Consider the following 12,032-nt stretch of genomic DNA (forward strand, 5'->3'; position numbering starts at 1 on the left):
GGACTCTTTGCTCACATATTTACTATAATAATAATGAATAATAATAATAGATGTTTTTATTGCTATGTGCCATTGAGTTGCACCCAACTCACAGCCGGTCAGCAGTTCACTTGGTGGCCGTGGTGGTCTGGGAATGGCTGAACGAGCACGGCCGCTGGCGGCCCTACAGCCCGGCCGTGAGCCACCACATCGAGGCGGTGGTGCGCGCCGGGCCGCGCGCGGGGGGCAGCGTGGTGCTGGGCCAGGTGGACAGCCGACTGGCGCCCTACATCATCGACCTGCAGTCCATGAACCAGTTCCGCCAGGACACGGGTGAGCTGACGTTCTCTGCCTCTCCACGCTCAGCTCTCCTCTTTGGCCTAGATCTCCAGCCTGCAGTGGGGGTTAGCCGGAGTTGGGGGCGCTTTCCTTCCCACGGTCTTCTTAAGCTCCCCAAATAAACATCTCACCATATAGTATCTGTGTGTAGTCCAGCTTCAATCCCGTCCCCGAGAACCCCCTTCCACGCCCCCTTTGCAGCACATGCTGGCTCCAGGTGCCCTCATTCGGGGTCCGCCCCGCGCACGAGCCACCCCAGCCCCTCTCCAAGACTCACGTCCTGCACCCCTGGACTGATCCCCGCTTTGCCTCAGGCTTGTCATATGTGTCCTGTACTGCCGCGACCCCTGCGGCTGTGGGACATGGGGAAGGAAGGCGGGATTCCCCCGGGGCGGCTCTGGCTGTTGACCCGTGTGGGAAGGGCCCGGGCCTCCCTGCGAGGAGAGGGTAGCGTCCACGGGATCCCGGGAATGGAATGCTCCGGATGCTGTGGCATCGGTGCGGCTGGCGGTGCGCTCTGAGTGCCGAAGCAACAGGCCAGAGCAGATGGGGAGAGGAAGGGGAGGAGGGGGCTCGGGAATGCCGGGCGGGGAAGCCGCTCCCTTTGTCCACGGAGGAGGCGGATTCCTCAGCACAAGCTGTCTCTGGGCTCCCTCCCTGAAACATGGCCACTGAGGGAAGCAGGATGCTGGCCCCCTAGAAAGCTAAACTGCCTTCTGATGCCAGTCAGGTTGCCCCAGTGGCCACAGAGCCCTGCCTCTGCTGTCCAGCCTTTCCACATCAGGGGGACACGGAGGGTGCTCGCAGAGTGAGCCTCTTGCAGGGGCGCAGGGCAGAGAGGGACAACCTTGTTTGCTTGACTCAGTGTAACCAGGATTTGAGGCCATCCTGGGGCCGAGTGTCCCCTCCCCTGTCTCCTTTGGAGTCTCTGGCGTGAGTGAGAGAGGCGGGGTGGAGAGGCTTCTAGAATTCTGTTGGGGCTTTCAGCAGAGGCAGAGTGGAAAGGAATCGTCTGGAGAGGCAGGTGTGGTGCGGAGGGAGTAAAGAGGATGATGGGAGACTCCCCGAGGGTGAGAGAGCAGCTGTTGGGGCTTCTCAGCCTCCTTGGAAAGCCCCCACATCCTGTGTGCTAATTGGGATGGTCATGGGAAAGGGGCATCTTTCCACCCTCGGACTCCGTCTTTTAGTCATAACTCCCAGCCACCACTCTGCCCAGGGCCTTGCAGAACTGGCCGCTTGGCTTGAGTAAGGCTTTCTGGGGAAAGGCTTCTAGAAGTGTTAGCATCTGGAGGGGCTTAAACCTTGTGGGGAGCTCAGTGTGAGGAGGAGGGAGGGAGAAAGGAGTAATGTGGGGAGGTTGGGAAAGAGGACTAAGTGTGCTGGTTGGGAAAGAGGACTAAGTGTGCCAGAGAGAATGTAATCGTGCAATTTGAATAGAGGTTGGAGGTTTGGAGGTGTGTGTGTGTGTGTGTGTGTGTGTGTGTGTGGTGAGGGGTGTGTGTGGTGAGGGGATGTGTATTTTCAAGCACACGTGTGCTTGTGCATTGTACCTATCATCTGTGTGTGAACAAGGAAGCTGACGCCAGGAGGTGGGACCAAGGAGACCAGCAGTTCAGACACCTGACAGGGAATTCCAGTCCTGCTCAAAATAGACCAGCAGGTGTTAGCTGTTCTATTGCAGACGAAAGCCACTTTCATGAAGCATGCAGAAAGCGACTCTAGTGGCATCAGGACTCCAGCCCTTCCTCGGCGGCGTTTGAGAAGGATCAAGGCAGAATCTCTGTTTCGGAGTGCCTAGAAGGCAGCTCTGCTGGTGGAGTCCGTAGGGAGCTATGCTGCTGACCCTGAGGTGGTGCCTCTCAGCTGGTTTGAATCCCCCAGAGGCTCCTTGGGGTGGGGGTGGAGGGAAGATGAGCTATCGTATGTGCAGTATACATCCTTCTACAAGCCAGTATAAATTCCAGCCAGCTGGAATGCAGTGAGAATTTGGATATGGCTGCTAACCAGAAGTCCGAAGGTTTGAACCCACCAGCCGATGCTAAAGAGAAAAGTGGGCTGCCTCTTCTCATGAAGATTTACAGCCTCAGAAATCAATGGAAAGTCACTGTTAGTAAGAATCAGTGTGACAGTCGTGAGTGAGATCTGTTGTAAAGTCTCTGTGCAGTGCAGACAGTTCGGAACTTGGCTGCTAGCCTCCAGATAGATAGAAATTCACGTCTGCCCAGAGGTGCATCAGAAGAAAAGCCTGGTGATCCTCTTCCAAAAGAATTAATTCAAAAGCGTTTGGAGTACAGGTCTCTGGCACACATGGAGACATGATGAGTCAGAACTAACTTAACAACAGCTGATCATTTTGAGGGTTGTGACACCTAGGAATTGTCAAGACAGGAAGGACCATTACAGTACAAGTGAAGTGCTAGGGAAAGCTGGGCCAGAGAACAGAAGCTTCTCCCACCGAGTCTGATCACTTGTACCTGAGAAGCAGATCAACTGACCATGGGGGTCAGCAGTTCACTTGGTGGCTCAGGCTATGTAGATTATAAACCAGATTCAGTAAACTTGGTCCTGAGATCATTTTCAAGAAGTCTTGGATGTTTGTGCGTTCTTGTCTCTCGTTGAGCTGCATTAGGCCCACTTTTGGCTGTCTTTTCATCCACTCATTCCCAACGCCTGCCAGTCACACATACTGGGCACCACCCCCTGTGCCAGGCCTTGTGCTGGGTGCTGAAGGCCCTGGGCTGCACTCCCCAGAACGCTGAGCCTGCAGGGGGACTTTATCAAGTTCAAATAGGCCTGTCTTTCTGGATGCTGGGCTCTGAGCCCCCTCTACTCCCTTCTCCACCATTGGACAAACTGCCTCTCTTGGGGCGGCTCGTTGATGAGACCATGGCAGGGTAAGCTAAGGACTTTAAACCACCAGCTCCCAGGCAACCTCAGCCAGGCCCTGGCAATGTTTAATTAAATTACCCAGCGACCCCCAGACCGCACTCTAAAGCTGGGAACCAGAGACATCCAGCAAACAAAGGAGAACTGGAAGTCCCCTGCCCAGAGGCGATCCCTCTCCTTTTTTGTAGTCTCTGCTGTATAGTGAGCTCTCCTGACATGGGAGCTTTGTCTTCTTAGAAGTTGCCTTCTTACTGCCCAGCCCCGTCTCTCCACTTCCCACGAATCCTGCCCTCATCCGGCCTGTCTCCAGGGAGATGACTGGGATGCTGCAGACACCTTCCTCTCATCCTCCTGCAGTGCCAGCCCTGGGGCCTCTCCTTTTCTTGGTCTGTGGTCTTTTGCATTCTGTATTGATCTTGAGGCATTTGGGGTCTGAGAATGGGTGACATGGAGAGAATAGGCGTAGGACACTTCTGAAGGCCTTGGTCAGAGGTCTTCTCCACCACCCTTCACGTTCACCATCACCTTTCTCTCGATCTTCCTACAAACCTGGTCACGCACACCCACTGCTGCTGGAGTCACAGTGAGTATCAAGCACGAGCTGGGAGCTGGAGACGTGGCTCAGGCCCTTAGCCTGGACTCACTGGCAAAGTGTGACCTTGAACAAATCCCTCCAGCTCAAGCTTCATTTTCCTCTGTGGAAAGAAGAATAATCTCGGGATTCTTTCCCTGTCATGCAGATCAGCAGGTGAACTGTGTTGGCCCCTGTACCAGTGATGATGCTAATAGGAACCAGCATGGTGTGGGGACAGAGTTCTTCCCAGCTCAGCGTTTCTACGCACATTTTGCCTCCTTTATGGAGTCCCAGGGTGGTGCAAATGGTTAAGCAATCAGCTACTAGCTCACAGGTTTGATGATTCCAGCTCACCCAGAAGCGCCTTTGAAGACAGAGCTGATGCGCTGATTTGAAAAGGTCAAGCCTTGAAATCCCAGTGGAGCTGCTCTGTACACACGGGGTCACCATGAAGCAGAATTAAGTCGGGGCAGCTGACAACAACGTGTCTTGAATACAGTGACATGGGCCAGGAGGAGAAAGCATAGGTCTGATTCAAGAGTCTGAAGGCAGATCCCCCACAGTAGGACCCGTCCCCACTCTGTGTGAACACAGGTGCCAAGAGTCCCATATCATGATGCCCTCCCAATACAGTGAAATACAGAGCAGGCCCCGTGTGCTGGCTTTATGCCACGCTAGTCATCCCACACATTATCTCATTCGAGGCACGAGCACCCTTATGGAGAGAACCCATTGTCATTCCTGTTTTCTCAACAAGTTGGAAGAGATGCAGTTGTTCAGGGTTAACATTGCTGAGTGGCAGAGCTGAGATTCTGTGCGCTGTTCTCTCACTGTACAAGCAGGGAAAGGGCGCTCACCTTGGGAGCCAGCCGGAAGCGGGTATCTAAGTCTTTGCCTTCCTAGAACATTCTAGTGGAGGGAGGGAGGATCCCTGGAGTTCCTAGACTCGGCAGTGAATCACTGCAGTCCATGTGGACGCAGTGGTCCAGAGACCTCCGTCTGTCCCTCACAGCCATTACTTCCCATTTCCCGGGGACTACAACACCCTGATGCTTTGGGGTGGCGTATCTGAGCTCTTTGTTCCTCCAAATATCCCCTGTTCCTATGTGAGACTTTTGGGTGGTTGAATTTTCTCAGATAGTTTTCACTCATGGTTCTGATTCTGGAACAGCCCACAGCCCGCTTATTCCAAACAAGTTCATCTCTGAAAAGAACTAGAATGCAATCTCACCATCTCTCTTGTCCCACATGGCAGTTCTGAGATCTTCCTGATGACTCCTAACTATCTTTTGAGTCTGTTTCATCTCCTCTCGAATGAACTAAACTCTAGACCTTTTAACTCCAAAAAGCAGTTCTTTCCTTCTGACACCACAATGTCTGTTAAGGTGCCACCGTTTTGCAATTGCAAATGGTCAAAGCCTCCAAAAAAATTATAGACCCATTGTATGATTCAGAAACTTATTTGAGTCCTAATTTTGGGCTTATGGGTCAAAGTTTGAGGTGTATGAGAAAGCCCAGCATAGTAGTTCACATGCAGATCCCACGGCCTGGTCCCCAGAGATGCTGACTCATAAGGGTAGAGAGTGTGTTGTGGATGTGAACCCCAAGACAGTCAGAAGCAGTAGATCCTTGTACCTGACTTTGAAGCCTCATTATCAGGCCTTCTCTATAAAGGGTCTTCCTTTGCTTTTTCACTCCCCACACTATCATTATATCTCACCTGGCCTCTAGCTTCTCTGCTAAATAAATATTCCCAGCTCCTCACTGTCTACACATTAAGCCCATCTCTGCATGCCACTTCACACTGGTGGTTTAGTAAGGGCATTCTCACCTTCCCTGGTGCGCATCAAAGTTTGACACCAGGCAGCACGCCCAACCCCTGTAGGTGAAGGCTCGCATATTGCTAAGTTTTACTGAAGCTTCCAGACTAAGACTGAGAAGCCACCTGCTAAGTTCTTAATCTCAAATCAGTGAAAACTTGGTTGGTTCACAGCCCATCATCAGGATGGAATAGAGCCAGGCAGCATGTCATTGCTTTGTGACTGGGGCTGCCAGTGATTCCAACCCGGTCAATGTCAGCAACAACAACAGGCTCTGGTAGACCTTTCAAGTGTGGTTTTCCTCGGCTCCTGCCAAACCGGTGACCCATTTGCCCCATGCACTCTTTCATAATTCTCTGACCTCCTTCTTCACCTGGTCTCTTCTGAGATGCTCTCTTTGCCTGTTGAAATTCTTAGCACTCAAGTCCTTTGCCATTTTCTAGAATTTCTAGAAATATTTCCCAAACCTTCAGGATTTCATTTATTCAGCTGGTGTTCACTGAACCTGTGGACACTGAGGATGTAGCAGTGATAGACCCCCTGATGCCCACTCATGAGGCTGAGAGTTTAGTAGGAGAGACAGACAGTGGTCTAATTAGCCATGCAAGCGCGTTATGGAATTGTGTGTGCTTGCAATGAAGAGTAAGGGAAATTCAGGAACCTTTCAGGGGTTTGCTTGAATCACATGAGGAGACAGCAGAGACTTTGTTACCTATTTATTTGTTGATCTTGGGAACTGTCAAGTTAATTTTCAACTCACAGTGACCCCATGTGACAATGCTTCCCAGTTTACTTGGCTGTAATATCTTTGCAGGCAGATTGCGAAGTCTTTCTCTTGCAAAGCTGCTGAGTCGGTTCAAGCTGCCAATCTTTCCGTTACGCTTATGGGACTCTTTGCTCACATATTTACTATAATAATAATGAATAATAATAATAGATGTTTTTATTGCTATGTGCCATTGAGTTGCACCCAACTCACAGCCGACACTCCAGCAGGATTTCAGGGGTGATAAATCACGTGGGAGGAGATAGCCCCCCATCTTTCTATTGCAGAACAGCTGGTAGATTCGAACTGTGTGCCTTCGGGATGACAATGCAGCTCCTTACCCACTAGGCAACCAGAGGAATTAGAATCTCACTGCTTGTGGCAGCCGAGAGGGGCTTCCTTGAGAGGTTGAGCTGAAATCTGAAGGGAAGGTGAAATAGGACTTTGTGGGAGGGACCAGCTTCCTGAAAGGCCCAGAATTGGGGAAGCGGTGAGGATGAGAGAATAAAGAAGTGGGTGTGGGCTGAGAGCAGTGGGGTGTAAAGAGGAAGTGTGAGGCAGAATGTGGGGGATGCAGGGCTTAGCAGATGGCATGGACTTTGACCTTTACCTTAGGGGGAAGTTAGGGGAAAGAGTTAAGCAGGAGGACGATGTGGTGAGCGTTCCTGCCAGCAGGGCATCTTGGTGGTGGCATCCTCTTGGTACAGAGCCCGTGCTGTAAGTAGCTGTTTGCATACTTGGTTCCTCCGGAGGAGGGTCTGGATTGTTTAGTACCTCACAGCAGCTCCTGGATCCTGTGTGTGGCAAATGATCTGGAACTGGAGAGCCAGGTGTCTTTAATGCATCACATTTAGGTGTCCTCTAGGTTCCTGAGTGTCACACTGGTTTGCACTTGACTTAAGAACATAAACGTTGGCAGTTCAAACCCATCCAGTGTTCTCAAAGAAGAAAAGGCCTCATGACCTAGTTCCCTAAAGGTTTTGTTGTTCCTTGCTCCCATGTCAATTCTAACTCATGGCGACCCCATGTGTTAAAGAGTGAAACTGTTCCAGATAGTTTCATTCAGTTGGCCAAGTAGCCGGCTTCCAGGTTTGATGGAGATTGGTGTGGTCATCCAGGGTTGCACCTGCTTGTGGAAACACCTCAGTTGCTATGCCATCAATTTTACCAGTACCTTCAGTTTAATGGGGACTTCTTTCAAGATTGTGACTCCAGACGTTTTGAAAGTCAAATCTTGAATTTGGTGTTCAGGGCCTCCACCTTGAGAAATACCAAGTGTGATCTTCCATTTTGGTTTTCTAACTCTGAATCTTTGGAAATTTCATTATAATTCTTTGCTTTGTCGTCTTGAGTTGTCATTTGAAATTGCTTGCTCATCTCTCTTACTTTAGATCATAAGTGCCAACTTGACGGTTGATGCCTTTGAGCTGTGGTGCTAGAGAAGAGTATTGAATGTACAGTGGACTGCTAAGGAAACGAACAGGTTCAACCTGGAGTGGGTTAAACCAGGCTGCTCCTTGGAGCAAGGATTCTGAGGCTCCATCTAACATGCTTTGGACATGTTGCGAGGAGGGACTGGTCGTTGGAGAGGGGCATCATGCTTGGGAGGGTGGAGGGACAGCGCAGGAGGGGAAGGCCCTCTGTGAGGTGGATTGATTCAGTGACTGGGGTAACTGGGGTGGGTGTGTCGGAGACAGTGAGATTGGCATAGGACAGAGCAGAGTTTAGGGCTGTTATACATAGGGTCGCTATGAGTTGCAAATGACTTGATGGCACCTGACAACAACAGCAATGTATTTACTTGCAATTTATTAACATTTCGGATTTTAAAAAAGAAAAGAGTAAAACTGTTCCATATGGTTCTCTTGATTGCAGTCCACAGTTTGCTCTTGGTTGCAAACTCCAAGGCTGGTGGTTTGAACCCACCCAGGAACATCACAGAAGAGGAGGCCTGGTGATCTGCTCCTATTGAGATCAGAGTGAAGACAACCCCGTGGAGTGTCCCTGTTATTTAACACTTGGGATCCTAAGGGGTTGGAATTGACTTGATAGTAGCCAGACTTTCGATCATAACCACCACCGTGCGAGGCTCTGGAACATGGAGCACCTTGAGAGAACACCCCTCAGAGGACACAGCCGCCCAGGAGGGCTGATTGCATTGGGAGTAGCAAGACATGCACCGTAGATTTCCTGACTTCCATCTCTTGTGTGTTAAATGGGGATTTAGAGGCTGTTTCCAGGAATGGATGTCAAATGGCACTGAAAGGGAATGACGAGGAAGATTCTGAAGGGGGGAAGTAAGGCAGAGGAGGGAAGATTAGCAGAAGAGTTCTGGTGGGGTCAGAGAAGACATCTGAAAACTCATTGCTGTCAAGTCAGAACCAACCCATAGCTGACACTCCACTGGGTTTCCAAGTCTGTAAAACGCAAGAGGAGATTGCCCATTTTTCTCTAAAGGACCAGCTGGTGGATTCAAACTCCCAGAGAGGTGAGGCCTTGGGTGCACGAAGCAGTGCATGGAGGAAGGTATGAGGATGAGGGGCCATCTGTGTGGCAGGACGAGAGAAAAATGGAGGGAATAGTGAGAGATAAACCTGGAAAGGTGTTGGAGAACCAGGGCATTGCAAGGACAGGTGTGAAGAGGCTCTGGTGGCTTGGAAGTAGTAAGGAATTGCATTGCCAACCCAAAGGTCCACAGTTTGAATCCACTAGTGGACTCCTCAAGAGGAAGGGACATTCTTGGCCTGTGCAATTTACTGCCTCTGAAAAAACCTACTTGAGGGTCAGCTGTGGGTCACTTCCAACTCAACATAAACAACAACAAGAATCACATGAGAGAGAGACAGTGATGTGTGTGTGGTCCTTGCTAATGTGAATATCATAGAAAGACCTCAGGCTTCCACAAGCAGCAGGTGAGTGAAGGAAAGGAAGGCCTTCAGTGAGCTGAGTGGACACGGTGGCCGCAGCAGTGGGCTCAGGCGGAGATTGTGAGGGTGGGCAGGATCTCACAGGGCACCTTTGTGAGTCAGAGCCTAACAACAACAACAACCACCCTAAACAGTGTGTAATTGTGCACGTAATCCTCCCCCAAATAGAATTTCCCCCTTTGTAAAGGAAATTTCATATGGTAGCCCGGAAGATACAAAGGGATGGGCTTAAATGAAGGGGCTGCCTAAGTAATGTCGTAGCTGTGTACCATCAAGTCAGGACCAAGCCCCAGCTGACCCTCGGGGCTTTCGGGAGCAGTAAATAGCACAGGAGGAGATTGCCCATCTTTCTCCCGCAGAGCAGCTGGTGGATTCCAACCACTTATGTTTAGGTTGGCAGAGCAGGTTCTTACCATTACAGCATCTGAGTTAATGAGGGTTGTGCAGATATGAACTATCTGAAGACACACACACACACACACACACACACACACACACCCCAGGGCCATACTTCCTCCATCACTTCTCAGGGTTGATTAGACATAATCACTTGACGTGGAGCTTCTGCCACAAGGCAGGTGCTGACCAGTGCCTTATGGTCTTCGTTTTGTTTAATCCTCAACTCCATCCTGCAGGTGGCTGTTTGAAGAGTCACACTTTGCAGATGAGGAACCTGAAGCTTAATCTTAAAATTGAAAGGAGCAAAACCCACACAGTTGGCGCCAAAGCCCCAAACTCTTTGTTTCTTGGCAAGCAGGCCACTTAGAAAGGAAGTGGGGGGAGCTGTTGTCTGTACTCCTCCCTTCCTCCTGCCCCCTGCACCCCTGCACCCCTGCAGTCCTGCAAGGTCCTGGCACTGAATAGGGGATTGTTCTGCTTTCCCCTCCAAGCCTCTGCATGTTGATGTTTTGGGTCATTAAGGAGCTTGGAGATGGGGTGGGGAGTGGGTTACGACCCCAGCAAAAGCCTGAATAACCATTGTTCCCTTTCTTCCCCCTTTGAATGGGATTCTGTCCCCACTCTTGGTGTCTCCCTCTGGGCTGGAGGAGGGGCTGGATCAGAGGCCAGCAAAGGAAAGTCTTTTCCCACCACTTTGATGGATGGAGTCTAATCCGACAGATGCGGAGATTACAGCGTCCTGGAAGCCCTCCCCGGCCAACCCCACTCTCTCTCACTCTGGAGCCAGGCAGCTTTTGCTGTGATTTAGATGCCCGTGAAATGTGCTCTGGTTGCAATGGGTCAGAGAGAAAGAGGCTCAGTTCTTCCTCCTGCTGGTTCTATCCCACATGCCCCTAGGATCTGTGTTCCCTCATTTCCCGGACTCCCCTCTGTGAAGGGGCACCCCAGGGCCTCTTAGCTACCCCCACGAGACTGTGAAAACAGGACAATCTTCTCTTCCAGAGAATCTGAATTTTTCAGAAGCCAGCTGGAGAAATCATTATCACGATCTTTATTAGGGTTTATAGTTGTTTTACCACCCCACTATAAAGGTGCTGGGAGTTGCCAGGGCCTCTTGGGAACCTTCCAGGTTGGGAACAGAGATTTCCACCACCTGGTGTACCTTTCCTATGAAGTGCTGGGGGTGGGGGGATGGCTGTTAGTGTGTGCCCCGGAGTTGACTGCAGTTCGTAATGGCCCTGTGGACAGCAGATCGAAGCACCCCATCCATTGTGTGCCATCCTCTGTCTCCTCCCAGCTCAAGCCCGTTTTGGCAGTCACAGTGTCAGTCTATCTTGTTGAGGGTCTCCTCGTTCACCGACCCTTCACCTGTCCCAGCATGATGTCTTTCCCCAGTTACTGGCCCCTCCTGACAACATGCCCGAAGCATGTGAGATGAAGTCTCACCACCTTCGCCTCTAACGAGCACACTAGTTGTACTTTCTCCAAGATCGGCCCGTTAGCTCTTCTGACAGCGTGTCGGTGAAGGGGAAGGAGGTTCGACTTAGAGGATCAGGGGAGAAGGGGTGGGCCCTTAAGAGCACTTGAGCTGCAATTGATACAACAGCCAGTGACTTGGTTTGGGGTTTGTTGTGCCAGGAGCCTGGCGGTACAAAGCTTAAACACTTACATGACTGTTAACCAGAAGGTCCGCTGTTGAGAACCACCAGCCGTTCTGTGGGAGAAAAGACCTGGCAAGCTGCTTCCGGAAAGGTTACAGCCTTGGAAACCCTATTGGGCAGCTCTGTTCTGTCACTTGGGGTCCCCGTAAGTTGCCATCACCTGGACGGCACACAACAAAGATGATTCAGCTTCGAGGGCTGTGTAGGTCTTAGCGGAAGGAGATGGGAAGTCTACTCCTATGTGATTTACTGCCTCTGAAAACCATTGGAGGGTCAGCTATGAGTCGGTTCTAAATCGACAGCACACAACAACAACAACAACAACAATGCAAATTACAAGACACACGTGAGATCCAGTAGCTGGCATAGCCAAACCACTTTGGCACCTACCCATTGAATGTAGAAGGAAGCCACATTTAATGTTGACAAAAATCTTGTGAAACAGTTATTATCCTGTTTCCCAGAAGAAGAAAGGGAAGCTGGCAGGGTCTGTGGGTGCTGCAAACAGGTAACACACAGCCACCTTTAATGTTGACAAAAATCTTGTGAAACAGTTATTATCCTGTTTCCCAGGAGAAGGAAGGGAAGCTGGCAGGGTCTGTGAGTGGTGCAAACAGGTAACACACAGCTGTTAACATTAAGGTGTTAAGGTTGGAGGTTTGTGTATACTCAGAGGTACCT

At 50.7% G+C, this 12,032-nt stretch overlaps 1 protein-coding gene across 1 annotated transcript in view; it reads left to right on the forward strand.

Moving 5' to 3' along the window:
• The first annotated feature begins 122 nt into the window (after positions 1-122).
• The window catches only part of DTX4 (deltex 4, E3 ubiquitin ligase), a 47,053-nt gene continuing 35,143 nt past the window's right edge, over positions 123-12,032 (forward strand). The window contains exon 1 of the mRNA XM_006900428.1: positions 123-312. Coding sequence (XP_006900490.1) covers positions 288-312 — 25 coding nt within the window. The 5' untranslated portion in view covers positions 123-287. The remainder of the gene's footprint in view (positions 313-12,032) is intronic.

The sequence above is a fragment of the Elephantulus edwardii genome, unplaced genomic scaffold, assembly GCF_000299155.1.
Source record: "Elephantulus edwardii isolate Elephantulus edwardi_28Jun2011 unplaced genomic scaffold, EleEdw1.0 scaffold00284, whole genome shotgun sequence".
Lineage (NCBI taxonomy): Eukaryota > Metazoa > Chordata > Mammalia > Macroscelidea > Macroscelididae > Elephantulus > Elephantulus edwardii.